General features: G+C 53.1%; 5 protein-coding genes across 5 annotated transcripts; 3 read left to right on the forward strand and 2 right to left on the reverse strand.

Annotated features, from left to right (window-relative positions):
* Positions 1–407, forward strand: ENH_00011570 (hypothetical protein; the record flags this gene model as incomplete). Its single annotated transcript, XM_013578887.1, has 1 exon — positions 1–407. A coding segment is annotated over one exon (407 nt), but the record flags the coding sequence as incomplete, so codon positions are not given.
* A 1041-nt stretch (positions 408–1448) lies between these two features.
* Positions 1449–2565, reverse strand: ENH_00011580 (hypothetical protein; the record flags this gene model as incomplete). The annotated part of the gene is made up of 4 exons (XM_013578888.1): positions 1449–1527; positions 1754–1832; positions 1981–2053; positions 2488–2565. 4 exons carry the CDS (start codon positions 2563–2565, stop codon positions 1449–1451), a joined length of 309 nt encoding a protein of 102 aa, XP_013434342.1.
* Positions 2566–5200: 2635 nt separating this feature from the next.
* On the forward strand, positions 5201–6083 carry ENH_00011590 (40S ribosomal protein S12, putative; the record flags this gene model as incomplete). Its single annotated transcript, XM_013578889.1, has 2 exons — positions 5201–5293; positions 5742–6083. 2 exons carry the CDS (start codon positions 5201–5203, stop codon positions 6081–6083), a joined length of 435 nt encoding a protein of 144 aa, XP_013434343.1.
* A 1839-nt stretch (positions 6084–7922) lies between these two features.
* Positions 7923–9153, forward strand: ENH_00011600 (hypothetical protein, conserved; the record flags this gene model as incomplete). Its single annotated transcript, XM_013578890.1, has 2 exons — positions 7923–8476; positions 8727–9153. 2 exons carry the CDS (start codon positions 7923–7925, stop codon positions 9151–9153), a joined length of 981 nt encoding a protein of 326 aa, XP_013434344.1.
* Positions 9154–14018: 4865 nt separating this feature from the next.
* ENH_00011610 (hypothetical protein, conserved) lies at positions 14019–14837 on the reverse strand (the record flags this gene model as incomplete). Its single annotated transcript, XM_013578891.1, has 1 exon — positions 14019–14837. The coding sequence occupies one exon, from the start codon at positions 14835–14837 to the stop codon at positions 14019–14021; it is 819 nt and encodes a 272-aa protein (XP_013434345.1).
* Between the last annotated feature and the right edge of the window lie 498 nt (positions 14838–15335).

Here is a 15335-nt window from a genome sequence, read left to right on the forward strand (position 1 = left end):
GAGCAGCGGGAGGGGGAGAGCAGCAGGAGTGGGAGGGGGAAGAGGAGCAGCAGCAGCGGGAGTGGGAAGAGGAGCAGCAGCAGAAGTGGGAGCAGCAGCAGCAGCAGCAGGAGTGGGAGGAGCAGCAGCAGCAGAAGTGGGAGGAGCAGCAGCAGCACGGGAGGGAGAGGGGGAGGCAGGAGTGGTGGAGTGGTGCGGGGTCAGCAGCAGCAACTAATGCACAAACAACAAGGAGCAGCGCCAGCTGCTCGCAGCAGCAGCTGCTGCTGCTGCAGCAGCTGCTGCTGCTGCTGCTGCTGCTGCTGCTTACTGATGTATTTGCGCAGCAAAGCCTCGATGTGCTTCGGGCCGTACTTGCCCTTCAAGACCAGCTGCCCATCGCCGGCTATGGAGCCCTCAGTGCCTAAACCCCACAAGCAGCAAAACCTGTTTGCTGCTGCTGCTGCTGCTGCTGCTGCTGCTGCAGCAAAAAGGGCTTTTGCTGCAGCAAGCAGCAGATAAAGCTCCTGTTGCAGCAAGCAGCAGCAACAGGTGCCTAAACCCCACAAGCAGCAAAACCTCTTTTTGCTTCTGCTGCTGCAGCAGCAGCAACAAGGGCTTTTGCTGCAGCAAGCAGCAACTGGCTTTTGCTGCTCGTGGGGTTTAGGCGCCCTTCGCTTCAAACCCTAAACCCTCATTCTAAACCCTAAACCCTCATCTTAAACCCTAAACCCTCATTCTAAACCCTAAACCCTAATTTAGCGGATCAAATGACTTCAGAACTCACCCAACTCCGCCAACACAAACTGAAGGACGTGCTCGCTGGGTCTGTGCATAATTCCGCAGATGTCTTTGAAGTTAATCCAGGCCACCTAAAAACAAAATAAATAATAAATAAATAAATAAATAAATAAATAAATAAATAAAATAAATAAATAAAATAAATAAATAAAATAAATAAATAAATAAATAAAATGAATAAATAAATAATAAAATGAAGCAGCAGCAAAAAAGAAACGAAAAGAGCCGAGCGGCAAAAGGCTCAAAGAGGACGCGTGCAGTGTATGTACACTTAAGCTCAAAAGCCCCAAAGAACTGCTGCTGCTGCTGCTGCTGCTGCTGCGGATGCCGCTGCTGCTGAGCAGCAGCAGCAGCAACAGCAGCAGCAGCAGCAACAGCAGCAGCAGCAAAATAAATCAATGGCAATTTAAGAAGTTAGCAAAAAGCAAGATATCGAGAAGCAGCATTTTAATGGCCAAAACAAAACCAATGAAGACGAAATATTGGAACCAAAATTAAACTCTTGAACTAATTTAAATTAATAATTAAATTAACAAATTAAAATCAATTTAAATAATAAATAAATAAATAAATAAATAAATAAATAAATAATAAATTGTAAATAAATAAATAATAAATAAATTAATTAATTACTTTCTTTGATCCAACGCGAACAACTTGGGGCGGTTTTATGGTGTAGCGTTTTGAGCCCGCCAAGTCGGGGTTGTTCCTAACAATGAGTTCTTGAATGCGTTTAAGCATCTGAATAAACAAATAAATAAATAAATAAATAAATATAAATAAATAAATAAATAAATAAATAAATAAATAAATATAAATTTAAATTAAAAATAAACAAAATGACGCGAAAGGGCTCGCAAATTCGAGCAGGAGGGACCCCAGAGGAGCCGCGCAGCGATGCAGCAAACCCTAAACCCTAAACCCTAAACCCTAAACCCTAAACCCTAATTTAGCGGTTACGGCGGAGCAGTACCTCTTCGTAGCTGTAAACGTGGCCCCGCACGAAGAGCTGCCCGGAGCCGTCCACAAAGGCCTCAGAAGCAGCCTCAGCAGCTGACAGACACAGCAGCAGCAACGCATTACACACTGCTGCTGCTGCTGCTGCTGCTGCTGCGGTTCGCACTGCTGCTGCTGCTGCTGCTGCTGCGGTTCGCACTGCTGCTGCTGCTGCTGCTGCAGAGGGGCAGTGGCTTCTCTCACCTTGGTCTTCTGGTTTTTTTTCTTTTTTCTTTTTTCTCCTTTCACCGAAGTCGAATGCCTGGGCCGCCGGTTGCTGCAGACACACAAGGAGGTGGACGTAAACCCGAGATGCGCGTTCTTTTCAGCGTCCCACAGCAGCAGCAGCAGCGCAGCAGCAGCAGCAGCAGCAGCGCAGCAGCAGCGCAGCAGCAGCAGCAGCAGCAGCGCAGCAGCAGCAGCAGCAGCAGCAGCAGCAGCAGCGCAGCAGCAGCAGCAGCGCAGCAGCAGCAGCAGCTGCTGCTGCTGCGCCGAGAAGCAAACTTGTGAGGTGCAGCAAACGGAGCAGCAAAGTGGTCTGCGCAGCGCTGCGGCGGCTGCTCGCGCTGCGCAAGGCCGGGGGAGAAAAGGGAGGGAAAGAAAGCATTAAAAGGAAGAAAAGGCGAAAAAATAATTAAATTAAATCTTAAAAAGAGGCAAAAAGCTGCAGCAAAGCGCAGCGAGCTGCAGCAGCAAATCTGCAAGAAATACCTCTGCGGGCTGAGCTGCGCTGGCCGCAGGCGGGGCCCCCTCGTCCTCCCTCTTTTCTGCAATATCAGTAGCCGCCATTTTCAATTTTTAATTAAATGAAAGCAAACAAAAAGCGTTTTTGGCAGCGGCAGCCGCGAACTTGCGGTGTACGTACACCCCAGCACTGCCGCAGGCTGATCCCACGCATGCGCCTGCAGCCGCCAGCCCCGCTGGCCGCGGGCTTGGCCTTCTCTGAATGATTTTGCATTAAAAAGTGGAAATTATATTTTAAATTAGTTTTTAAAATGCATTTAACTGACAGAACTTCAAAAAAGCCCCTTCTGCGGCTGCTGCAGAGCTCAGTTCAACCAGAGGTGGGGCCAAGGAGGTCCTGAAGATCAGCCAAGCGGGAAAGCTGTTCCAAATAATGCAGCATTTGTTGCAAAATAAAACAAATTTTGTTTTTTATTTTCATTTTCTTCCATGAAAAAGAGTTCAGGGGTCTTCCAGTCCTCCAGAATAACTCAAAGGCTCTGCATGCGTTCTTAATAACTTTTATTTCACTAAATTTGAACTTTTGAAAAAAAAGACAAAACGCAAAAGTGCGCAGTATTTGGGGTGTCTGGACACCACGCTAGCCACTGCGCATGCAATTTCGTTGTCAAGACCAGCTTCTATCGCCAGAAGGGTTTAGGGTTTAGGGTTTAGGGTTTAGGGTTTAGGGTTTAGGGTTTGGCTGAGCCCCCTGCACACACTGCAACAAAGCTTTTTTGCTTCTTCAGGCGACACACACAAATGCTCAGCAAATAATTGAACAAATAAAACAAATAAATAACAAATTACAAAACTTTCAGGGCCTCTAATTCTATCTTTTCTCAACTTCTCATTCCCAAATGCAAAAGTACCCTTTTATTTCCCAAGTGGCCCTGAAACTCTGCTCTTTGGGGGCCCCCCGGGGCCCTGAGGGGCCCCAGGGGGCCCCAGGGGGCCCCCACAGCAGCAGCAGCAACTGCTGCTGCTGTGGGGCCCCACAGCGCTGCAGCGGGGGGCCCCACAGCAGCGGGCGTGGGGTTTTCTGATCCAGTAAAATGTCTTTTGGATATTTTTGAAAAGTTAAAAAAAGATAAAGTAAAATAATTGGAAAATTTTGTTTAAAAAAGTATATTTTGTGTTGCTGCTCTTCAGGCAGCAAAGGGCGCAGCTAGGGCAGCAAAAGGACAGCCAAATAACCGGGGGAAATCTTTAACAGCAGCAGTAGCAGCAGACAGCAGCAGCAGCAGCAGAGACAGCAGCAGCAGCAGGGACAGCAGCAGCAGCAGTAGCAGCAGCAGTAGCAGCAGCAGAGGGAGCAGCAGCAATAGCAGCAGATAATTGGACGGCTTGGTAGGCGCCCAGAGTAGCTGCTGCAGACAGACACACATTGCTGCTGCTGCTGCTGCTGCTGCTGCTGCAGACTATTAGCAGCAGCTAGCAGCGCGGGACTTTAACGCGAAGTTAAACTTTTTGGGAAACGTTTGGCCACGGAAAACTGAACAGAAAAGCATAAAGCATTTTTTGTTTCTTTTGAACTTTTTGAAAAATCTTTTTTTAAGAAAAATAAAAATCTTAAATTGGGTTTTTCTGGTTTTTCTTTTTTAGCTCAAAAGCCCTCAAGCTGCGCCCCACAGCTGCGAAGTGCTGCAGCAAAAGGCTCTTGAAAAGCGTATTAAAGAAAGTGCATTAAATGACTTTTTTCGGAGAAAATAATAAATTAAAATGGCATTTTGAGCTGCAAATGAAGCAAAAGATATTTAGACGGGGCTTGGTTTGCTGCAGCAGCAAAAGCAGCGCAGCTGCGGCTGGGATTCGTGCTGCAGTTCAAAACTGCTGCTGCAGCAGACTTTGCTGGAAAATCTTTACTTGCATGCATGCGCAGCAAATTGAGTGCAGCAGGGGCTTTTCTTATGTCTTTCTGCAGCAAACTTGAGAGCAGCAGAGCTTTTAAGATGTCTTTTGCTGCTAAAACTAACTAGAAAGCCTTAAAGAATCTGGATTGCTGCAGAACCCGCAGAAAAAGACAAAAGGGGAAATTGACTGGCGCTTAAGGCTGCCGGGCTGAAGGCCGCAGCAAACAGACGCAAAATCCTTTTTTTAAAACTGTAAAAAGATAAAAATACAATTTGAATTAATCCATTATTGACTGGTTCAGATATTCCCGAGATTTAGCTGGGTTTCAACTGGTCTGTTGAGCCCCAGCCCGAGTCCGGCGAGAGCGCCGCAGGAATATGCCAAAGGTTTCTGCGACATTTCGCAAATTTATTCTTTCAAAAGATATTAAAGCTATCGAGTATGCCATTTGCTTTCATAAAAACTGAAATTTAGATGAATTTCCGACAAAAATGGTAAATCGGTAGTTCTGAAATCGAAAGCAGTGAGCTGGGTCACCGAACACCGCGGGAGTCCACAAGAGGCAAAGGCCGGAGCTTAGAGAAAGTAAAAAAATAAAAAAAAAGATATTTCAATTCATTAAAGAGGAATTAGCGCATGCATAATTTTAAAATATTTATTTATTTGCATTCGGGGAAGCCGGAAACGGGGCTGCATGCGCAGGGGCTGGGTTGGCTTGACGTGCATGTGGGTGCCCACAAACGGGATGTGCGGGATCTTCGGAAGTTCTTCAAGTTTTTTCTTTTTGCTTTGCACGAGGAAGACGCTCGACGTTTTGCTTCGAGTTGACCGTGAAAAGTAATTCAAAATGTCTGACGTGGAGAGCGCCGGCGCCCCTGAGGAAGTTCAGGTCGAGCCTGAGGAGGAAGACGTCAAGGACCTGAAAACCGCCATTAAGAGGGTAAATAGGTCAAATACTTTTGCTAAATGCTTCAATTTTCTTCTTTAGTCCTTTGCTGAATGTGGATTTCCCCCTTTTTCTCAACTGCGTTCTGCCAATTCCCCACACCGAGAACCTGAACAAGACCCGTAGCTGCATGCTCTCGGGCTCCGTGTGTTGTCTAACCTTCTGTGACTTTCATTTTATTTTATTTGACCCTTTTTTGCTCGGATCAGAGCTCGTTTCGTTGCGCTTTCCACTGTTTCCGCGGCTTTGCAAGTTCTGTAGGGGTGCGGGGTTGCGGGTGTTCGCGTTCGCATTTTGCGATTTTATCCGTCACAAAGTGGTTTATTTTGACTATTTAATGTTTTATTTGCCATTTATTCGCAAACATGTTCGGTTTCTTCTGAGATCTGGCACTTTCGTGACTTCTGCACCCGAGGCGCTGCGTGTCGCCTTTGCAATTCAGGTTCTGAAGAACGCCCTGATCCACGACGGGCTGGCCCGCGGGCTGCACGAAGTGGCGAAAGCTTTGGACTCGAAGAGGGCTCAGGCCTGTTTTTTGGCGGAGAGCTGTTCAGAGCCGGCCTACAAGAAGCTGGTGGAGGGGCTCTGCAAGGAGCACGGGATTCCGCTGATCGAAGTGGCGGACAGCAAGGAACTGGGCCAGTGGGCCGGTCTTTGTCGCATTGACAACGAGGGCGCGGCTCGCAAAGTCGTGGGGGCCTCTTGTGTTGCAGTGACGGACTTCGGCGAGCAGAGCGAGGCTCTGATCTTCTTGCAAAACCACATCAAGTCGCTTTCCCAGTAGAGCCCGCCCGCCTGCTGTTCGCGCGCGGAAAGCTCCAAACCAAACTCTTTCCAAAAGTTCTAATTGCAATTTCGTGACAATTTTCTGTTTTGTGCCGATTTGCTTTAGAGTTTAGAGTAGAAAGCCCGCAGCTGCTGCGACAGCCACGCACTGCAGCAGCAACTCTAGCAGCAGCTCTTTCGACTTGTCGAGATTCTGCGCTTTCTGCGGCCAATATCCCAAAGATCTAGCCAAGTTTATGGGAATTAATGCATTAATTCCCGAAATTTATTCCGATATCCACCAAGATAAGCATGAAGTCCCACAGAGCTTGCGTGCTGCAGCTTGCTGGGAGCTGGACAGTGCTGGACAAGTGAATGCGCAAGGGCGCTGAGGTTTTCCTGATTAATGGCTCAGTAGGAGCGCAGTTTGTGAATGGCTCGTGAGTTGTACTTCGTTTCATTTCTGATTTGCTGCAGTTTGATGCAATTTTCTGCTGTTGTGCTTCGTTTCATTTCTGATTTGCTGCAGCTTGATGCAACTTGCTGCAGGGTTTCTTGCAATGAATGGAGCGGTGCCGTCTGCCCGGAAGGCTCAGCTAACCTGCTGCAGCTCGCCGGCTGCGCTGTTCATGTCTTTCTTTATCTGTTGTCCAGCACAGAAGAGGCAGCTGATGTTTTCTGCTTTCATGCGCCGTCTGGCTTGTTGGCCAGCCAGGTGAGTAGAGGTGAATAGACAAGCAAATGCGGCCGTTCTACTGAAGTTTCTGGACATAGACACCGACAAAAAAGACGAATGGTCCTAAAAATAAAATAAATAAGTGAATTGGTCGCAGGGCGGGCTGCCATTCGTCACGAAAAGTAACAAATCTGAAGGCAGCGACGTGAATTGCAAGCTGTGCTGCAGCACCTGCTGCTGGGTGTATTGAATGAAGTCTGTGGTGCTGCCTACTGCATCGACAGAGCTGCTGTAGCGCAGCTCCTTGCCTCCCAAGTATTCAAAAGTCCTTTTCATAATGAAAGCTTTCTATGGGAATTGGGAAGCTAAAGACGCGTGGGCAAGAAACGTGCATATTCCCTGGACGAAGTGACAACGAATACTAGCTGGTGTGCGAGCCGCTGACTGCGGCAAATGCACACGCTGCTTCCTGATTGCACACTGCCTTGTTGCGCAATTATGTGCAATAAAACATATTTGATGTTGCACAGATGGTGTGGAAAGAGAGTATTAAATCATTGAAGGCACCGCGCTAGCACCGCTGTCTGAAAGCTGAGGCGTACTGGTTTCGTACGCTCGCAGCGAACGAGCCACCAAGCCATAAGACACGATGAGCGGGAGCAGGAAACAAGGCGTTTCCTTCCAATTTTAAATTGTAAAGGAGCAAATATGTTAAATTGGGAAAATATTATGAGTTTTCCTTTGCTGTTGAGAGGAATCGAACGGCTGCGCGCACACAGGGAGGCCGCCTGACCGCCAGCGGCATGCGGTGGTTCGTGACCACAGGAACGAATTCGAGCAGTTGTTCTTGCGTCCAGTCTTATCGCAGCGTTTTTGTTTTTGCAGATCGCGTTTGTGTTTATCGAATAAGTTGTCTTGGCAGTTCCGCGGAGCGCCGTTGGCTTGAGATCGATCCAGCGTAACCGCAGCGCGGTTTCAGCATTTGGCGTTTCCTGAACGGACATAGCGCTGTCTGTCGGTGCGCGCGGTTTCGAAGTTCTGTTTTGACTTTTTCTGACAAAACTTGCGCTGGCGGAGCCGCTTGGCACGCAGAGGGGAGGCGTGCAGAGGACTTGTAGGCTCGGAGTGGTCCTGCGTTGATTGGCGCGCGTTCAGGTCGAGTTTGTGCAAAAGCGCGGCACAATGGCTTGCAGCTGCACCCGGCCCAACTACAAGGGCCCCGGAGTGGGAATATGGGCTTTGGCTCTGTCTTTGGAGTTCGCGTTGGGGGTTTTGATGGTTTATTTGGGCTCGGACGCGGCGCCGGACCCGGTGAGCAGCCTGGAGAACTTGGACGGAAACTTGAAGGATCTGCTGCTGAACGGCAGCGCGGCGAAGGCCGTGGCCATTATGGGGTGGTTTCACTTGGTTTTGGCCGCGGCTTGCGGCGTGTTCGTCACTCTCGGGCTTTTCGTCTGCGGCGTCTTCCTCTGCCCCCTCTGCATCTTGGGTTGGGTTCAAACGGCTTTCTGCGTGATTTCCACCTTCGTCACTGCAGCATATTTGCGCAAGTACCTCGACGTTGCTGCAGCGGCAGTCACGGGCGACGCCCCCGAGGAGATCTCCGCAGATGTCTTCTTTGCACAACTCAACAGCCCCAGTCTTCTCCTCTCCTCCGTCCTTTCCTTCGCCTCCGCCGTCGTCTTGTCCAGAGCTGCCAAGGTCAGCAGCGGCGAGTCCGTCCCGGGAGCTGCCCTGTAAGTCCCCCGCTGCTGCTGCTGCTGCTGTTGCTGCTGCTGCTGCTGTTGCTGCTGCTGCTGCTGTTGCTGCTGCTGTTTTGCTGCTCCGTCTGCGTCGCGGCTGCTGGCTGGTCCGCGCCGCGTGCAGCAGCCGCAGCCTCCGCCGCGCGCCCGAAAGCTGCTGCTGCGCGAACCCCCCGCTGCTGCTGCTGCTGCGCGAACCCCCCGCTGCTGCTGCTGCTGCTGCTGCTGCTGCTGCTGCTGGCAGGATGGTGTGGAGCATGGGTCTGTACGCGACGATAGGGGCGTTTCTGGGGGCTGGGGGCGGCGGCGTGGCGCCCACGCCGGCGCTCACGACGCTGTGGGTGGCGCTGTGCGTCTTGGGGGCGATCTTGATGAACATTCGGGCTTGTTGCTGCGAAAAGATTTGCAATATTCTTATGATAGCCCTCTTCGGCGTGGGGGCTGTGCTGGCCTTCATAACTGCTGTTGTCTTCGCCGAAATCTACGCAGCTGTGGTGGCCGACCCGCTGGCCAACGCCGAACACGCGCGGCTCTTCGTTGTCATGCAGTCCGGCATAGGCCTCGTAGTGGCTGCAGTGCTTTCGCTGGCGGCCTGCGTGACTTCGCTGCTGGCCACGGCCTACGCGGCGCGTTCGCTCATTTGCTGCGGCGACGGCGTCAGCAGCAGCTGAGTGCGTGCATGCGCAAGTGCATGCATGCGTGCATGCATGCGTGCATGCATGCATGCGTGCGGAGTGCATGCGCAGGGGCGTGCATGCGACGCGCAGCCGCGGCAGCGTAGCGTCTGCATGCATGCGAACTGCAGCGAACGCGGCACGCCGCGGGCTGCCGCCAAGCTGCACACTTGCACAGTGCTGGCCCGCGGCGCGCAGATCTACTCCCAAAGCTCTCTCCTAGCCAGTTAAAACAATAAATTAAATTAATTAAATGAGTTTTAATTGTAGCTGGGCTCTTTGCAAGCCGGCGAGGCCCCGTTTCCCGCACAACTCAGAGGCGCCCGGCCCCCCGCGACCTGGCCGCGAGCCGCCGCCCGGTGCTCCATTTAAAAGGCACCGAAGGAACTTCTTTGTTTTTAAATTGTCGAATATTTAGCACTTGCAAACCCACGGAAAAGTCCGCAGGGAAGGTGCAGGGGCGCGGGACGGAAAATGAAGTGGAAATTCACACGAGACGGACATTAAACTGGAACTCTAGCAAATAGATAAAAGCTGAAGTCGACAAGGAGAATGACAGAAACTGAAAAATAGCAGAGGCAGCAACTTTGGCAAAGTGCAACTCGTGGTTTCGCGGAGTTCGCGCAAATTGAACTGCCTGTATTCTGTACAGCGCAGTGCGCCAAATGCAGCTTGCGATCTAGAACTCGAGTCCAATAAATTCACCCTTTTAGCTGCTGCATGTTTAGGCCAAAAGGTCCCAAATAATGTGCAAATAGTACTTGTGCATTAGTAGGGGTTTCCCGGCCTCAGAAGCGCCGCCTCCAGCCTCTCCCCCGTCACCGCGGGGGGCAGCGCCGACGGCAAATAACGCGAAAAATGCTTGTCAGGGACATCTTCGTATTTGAAATTCTCAAAATAAGGACTGTGGGTGAAACTGGAAGCACAAAAACACACTTAAAACCCACTTTAAGCCGGCCAGCGCAACTTGAATTCGCTGCGCCGTTTAGCTGCTGCAGTCACAGGCGCAGCCACTCACGCCTGCAGCCAGCAGGCGTGTTTCCACTCAATGTGGTGGCGAAATGTGGATTTGAATATATGCTCAATATATACTAAATACATATTAACTTTACATTAAATATAGATTAAATATATATTAAATACATGTATTCAAATACATACATTTATGCATGCATGCTGAGATCTGTTCGTGCCTGCTGAGTTTAACTGCTGGTGTGTTAAGTGGGAGCATTACTTGCACGGAGTGTACGTGCGTGTACCTGCTACAAATACGAATGTGCATGCATTCATAAAGACAATATGTGAATATGCTTTCTACTTTCACGAACTTGTGCATATTTCATGTCTAAATAAGTGCAAGCAAGCATGTGCATGCATGTGCATGCAGCACTCCATATGCATGCACACAGACGTGCGCACTGCATGCATGCGCACAGCAACTGCTGCGCAAATCGCAAGCGAAGCTGCACTTCTTAGAAGCATTTCCCCCGCTTGAAGGCTCACTTTGGAGGCAGCGTCTGCTCGAGCTCGTTGTCATCTGGGTAAGCACTTTGCCGCTTGAGCCACTGCTCGAAGTCCCACGCCCCGTCGTCCCACTCCCAGGCCTCTTCGCCCACGGCCACCCCCACCTGCACTCCCCCGAATGCGTCTAAGACCACGTCGGTCTGCGGGTTGAAGCAAATGGGGCTGCCCGCTTCCGGCTGCACTGCGGGCGGCAGCGGGGGCTCTTCGCTCACCTCGTAGCTGCCTTTGTCCAGCAGTCTGCGGCAATTAAAAGTCCAAACGAAGGCTTTTTAGGTTTTAGAGTCTAGGGTTTAGCAACTGCGGGCTTGGGAGGCCCGCGGTGTCTTTTCGCAGTGCTGCTGTGGCTCTTGCGCGCCCTGCGCTGCGGTGTACGTACACCGCACGTACACCGCAGTGTACGCACACCGCAGTGTACGTACACCGCAGTGTACGTACACCGCAGTGTACGTACACCGCAGTGTACGTACACCGCAGCGCAAGCCAACACCCACACGCACAGACGCACCGGCAAAAGCTGTAGCAATAAGCCACACATTCTGCAGACTCTCTCCAAACAGGACCGACGCAAACCCTCGAGGGTTTCGCAAGCAGCTCAGCACAGGACAACGCCGCGGCCTGCGAGCCCCGCCGCCGGCCCCTACGCTTTGCCCCCTGCTGCTGCTGCTGCTGCTGCTGCTGCTGCTGCTGCTGCTGCTGCTCGAATAAAGGCAAGGCAGGGGCCCCCTGCACCCACAACTTGATGCGGAAGGGCAAGTGCCAGCCAGGGCGGGTGACCAGCTTGAGGGAGCAGAAGCCGGGGAGGGAGCTGGGGGTCCCATCGGGGTAAAACCAAAGCTGCAGCAAAAAAAAAGAAAGTTAAAGAAAATAAAACAAAAAAAAAATAAAAAAAGAGCTAATTAATTGCGCGAAAAACGAAAAACTTCAGAGATAAACTGCCACGGAAGCCCAGAAAAAATGCACTGTTCTCTCTACTTAATTCAGTGCATGCAGCCCCGCAGGAAGTTTCTGGAGCCAAACACAGTCAGAGAGGCCCATTTGCATGCAAAGCACTGCATGCAGCACTTTGCATGCAAGCCCATTCGCATGCGAAGTGCTGCATGCAGCAGGGGCCCCGCTGCATGCAGCCGCAGCGGGAAGCCCCGAAGGGGCCCTCGAGGGGCCCCTGCGAGGGGGCCCTCCGGGGGGCCCCCAGGGCCCCAAAGGGGGCCCCTGGAGTGAGGAGGGTACCTGCATGGGGTCGACGCCCCCCAAACAGAAACATTCACTTTTGATGGGGGGCCCCCCTCGGGGGTGTTTCTTGGCCAGCCACGGGACCCAGTAGAGGGCCCACGAGAAGGAGGCCCCTGCACTTGCTGCGTAGGGGGGCCCCTCCACAGCCCCGAAGAACTGGGGATCGAAATAGTTGTCGCTGTTGCGGTTGGGATCGGCCAAACCCGTCTCCAGGAAGGACCTGCAGCGACACCCCACAAACCCCCGGGTGTACGTACACCCCACAGGCCCCGGGTGTACGTACACCCCACAGGCCCCGGGGTGTACGTACACCTCGAGCCAGCCCCCGCATGCGCCCACAGCTGCCGCGCGGAAAGAAGACTGCAGCTGCGACTAACGAAAGGGGCTCCGGTCCTCAACTAGCTAACCAGCTAGCCAGCTAGCTAGCTGGCCAGCTAGCTAGCTAGCTAGCTAGCTGGCTAGCTAGCTGGGAGGGCCTTGAAAACGAACATGTATGAACTGCAAGAAGCTGCAGATCTGCCTCAGAGGCAGCAGCGCTGAAGAAGCAAAAGTGAGGCCACGAGAAGCGGCTCAAGAGAGCAGCAGCAGGGCCAGCAACAAGAGCAGCTGCAGCAGCACAAGAAGCAGCAGCAGCAGCAGCAGCAGCAGCAGCAACGCCTCACCGTTTGTAATGATTTTTGTCCTGCAGGGTGGGGTGTTCTCGCGTCCAGTCTATAGAGTCCACCAGCTCCTGCGCAGCAGCAGCAACGGGAGCAGCAGGAGCAGCAGAGGCAACAGTAACTGAGGGCAGCAGAGACTGCGGGAAGCACCGCAGCAGCAGCACGAGCAGCAGCAGCACAAGCAGCAGCAGCTGCTGCAGCAGCAACTAGGGGCTGCACGCACCTTGAAACGGTCGTTAGGGGCCCCCAGGGGGCCCCTCGGTATGTCCCCCTGTACAGAGTCCATGCCCCATTGCTGCCGCTGCTGAGGCCCTGCAGCAGCACATTGCCCGCAGCAGCAGCAACTGCAGCAGCGACTGCAGCACATGCTGCAGCACATGCTGCAGCAGCAGCTGCGGGAGGAACTGGAGCACCAACAGCAACAGCTGCAGCAGCAGCAGCAAATGCAGCACGTGCTGCAGCAGCAGCTGCAGCAGCAGCTGCAGCAGCAGCTGCAGCAGCAGCAGCAGCAGCAGCAGCTGCAGCAGAACTGCGCGCGGAGGTCACCTGAATCGGACTCTCTGCGCTCGCGCTCCTTTTGTCTTCCAGTTCTAAAAAAAGGGTTTTTTGGATTTAAATATGAGGGGGCCCTATTGGCCACAAGTCCGGGGGCCCCCAGGGAGCCGTGGGGGCCCCCCAGTTCAAACTCGGGGGCCCCGAAGTCCCCAGCAGCAGCGGGTGCTCTGAAGCCTGCAGTATAAACACGCGGTCTGGGTAAATCGGGGGAAATACGAGAAAGCCATCATTGATGGGTTCGTAGCGAACGCCTGGCCCGAAGTAGGTCTCGTAGTCGAAGCTGCGAAACACGTTCATTCCAGCAGCAGCAGCAGCAGCAGCAGGAGCCGCAGCAGCAGCAGCAGCAGCAACAGCGGCCCCCGTTGCAGCAGGAGCTGGTGTGGCCGCTGCTGCTTCCGCAGCAGACGTGTCGGCACTCTCCGCCGGACCCACTTTGCTGTCCCCCTCTTTCGTAACGTTGCTGCTGCTGCTACTGTTGCTGCTGCTGCTACTGTTGCTGCTGCTGCTACTGTTGCTGCTGCTGCTGCTGCTGCTAAGGGACAGCAGGAAGTCCACGGGGTCCGCCGGCGGCTCCTCCAGTGGGGGTCTGCCGAAAGAAGGCGGCTCGAAGGAAAGAGCCAGCGACCTGCAGCGGCTCAGCAGCAGCAAGCAGCAAGGTTATCCGCAGCAGCAGCAGCAGCAGCAACAGCAGCAGCAGCAGCAGCAGCGACGGTAGCGGCAGATGCCGCCGCAGCATAAGGTAACTGGCTGCCCAAGTTGGGAGGCACAGCAGCAGCAGCAGCGGAAAGACTGGTTGCAGCAGACACTTTCACACACTGCAGCAGGAGCAGCTGCAGCAGGAGCAGCAGCAACAGCGGCTGCTGCTGCAGCAACAGCAGCAACAGCAGCAGCAGCTCACCTGTCGTAGCCGCGCATGATGTCCTGGTCCCCTAGCGGCTCAGCAGCAAAAGGATTGGCGCCTCGGAACACAGAGGAGTCCAACACAAAAGCTGTCTTGGCTTCTTCTTCTGCCCTCTTTGCTGCTGCTGCTGCTGCTGCTGCTGCTTCCGCTGCTGCTGCTTCTGCTGCTGCTGCTGCTGCCGCTTCTGCTGCCGCCGCTTCTGGTGCTGCTGCTTCTGCTGCTACTGTTCCTGGTGCTGCTCCTTCTGCTGCCTCTGCTTCTGCCGCTGCTGCTGCGGTTTCTGCCGCTGCTGCTTCTGCTGCTGCTCCTGCTGCTGCTGCTTCTGCTGCTGCTGCCGCTGCAGCTGGTGGCTCTGCGTCAGGCCCAGCAGCTGCTGCTGCTGGTGCGCTGCAGCCATTTCCTGCATTTAGCTGCGTGTGGTGAAAGGCCCTCCCTGGGCTGCCTTTTGCTGCAGCAGAATAAGCAGCAGCAGCAGCAGTTGCTGTTGCTGCTGTTGCTGCTGTTGCTGCTGTTGCTAAGCGTGCTGATGAGGGTCCAAGGAAGTAACTACAGCGCTTTGGTAGACGGCTTCTGGCTGCTGCTCCTGCCGTTGCTGCTGCTGCTGCTGCTGCTGCTGCTGCTGGGGGCGGCAGGAATGCTTGCTGCACCCATTTCCCTCTTGCTGCTGCAGTTGGACTACTGATGCCCGTGGAGGCCCCCCATTGCTGCTGCTGCTGCTGCAGTGGGATTCGCGCAGCAGCAGAAATATCTGGCGAGCAGCACCAGGTGAGGACCAGCAGCAGCAGCAGCAGGGTTGGCTGCAGCAGCCGCATCGTTGCCGGAGCAGCCGCCCAGCCCGCTGCTGCTGCTGCAGCTGGCCTTGTTGCTGCTGCAGCGGTTGTCGCTGCCGCAGCAGCAGCAGCTGCTGCTGCTGCGGCAGCTGCTCCAAACACTGTCGGGCCGAGAAGTGGCAGCGGCGCAGGGAAAGAGCCCCTGCATGCCGGGGCCCCAAGCTCACGGCCTAGGCCTCAACTTGTGAGCTGCAGCTGCGTCTATTTTGTTCAAAATGGACAAAAAATAATAATAAAAGAAATTAAAATATAGAAAATGGTCCTAGAAGGCAAATAATGCGGGGCCTCGGGCCCCGCAGACGACAGCGCCTCACTGAGAGGGGCCCCCCTGAGGGGCCCCCCATGAGACAGGCGATGGCCTGCAGCTTTTCAGTACCTTTTATGGGATTTACGCAGCTATAATTGCTGTATGACTTTAAAATAACAATTTAATTTAAAATTTTTGCTATTTAAAGATATCTGTTGATACTTCGAACACAA

Source organism: Eimeria necatrix, genomic scaffold (assembly GCF_000499385.1).
Source record: "Eimeria necatrix Houghton genomic scaffold, Enh_scaff135, whole genome shotgun sequence".
Classification (NCBI taxonomy): Eukaryota; Apicomplexa; class Conoidasida; order Eucoccidiorida; family Eimeriidae; genus Eimeria; species Eimeria necatrix.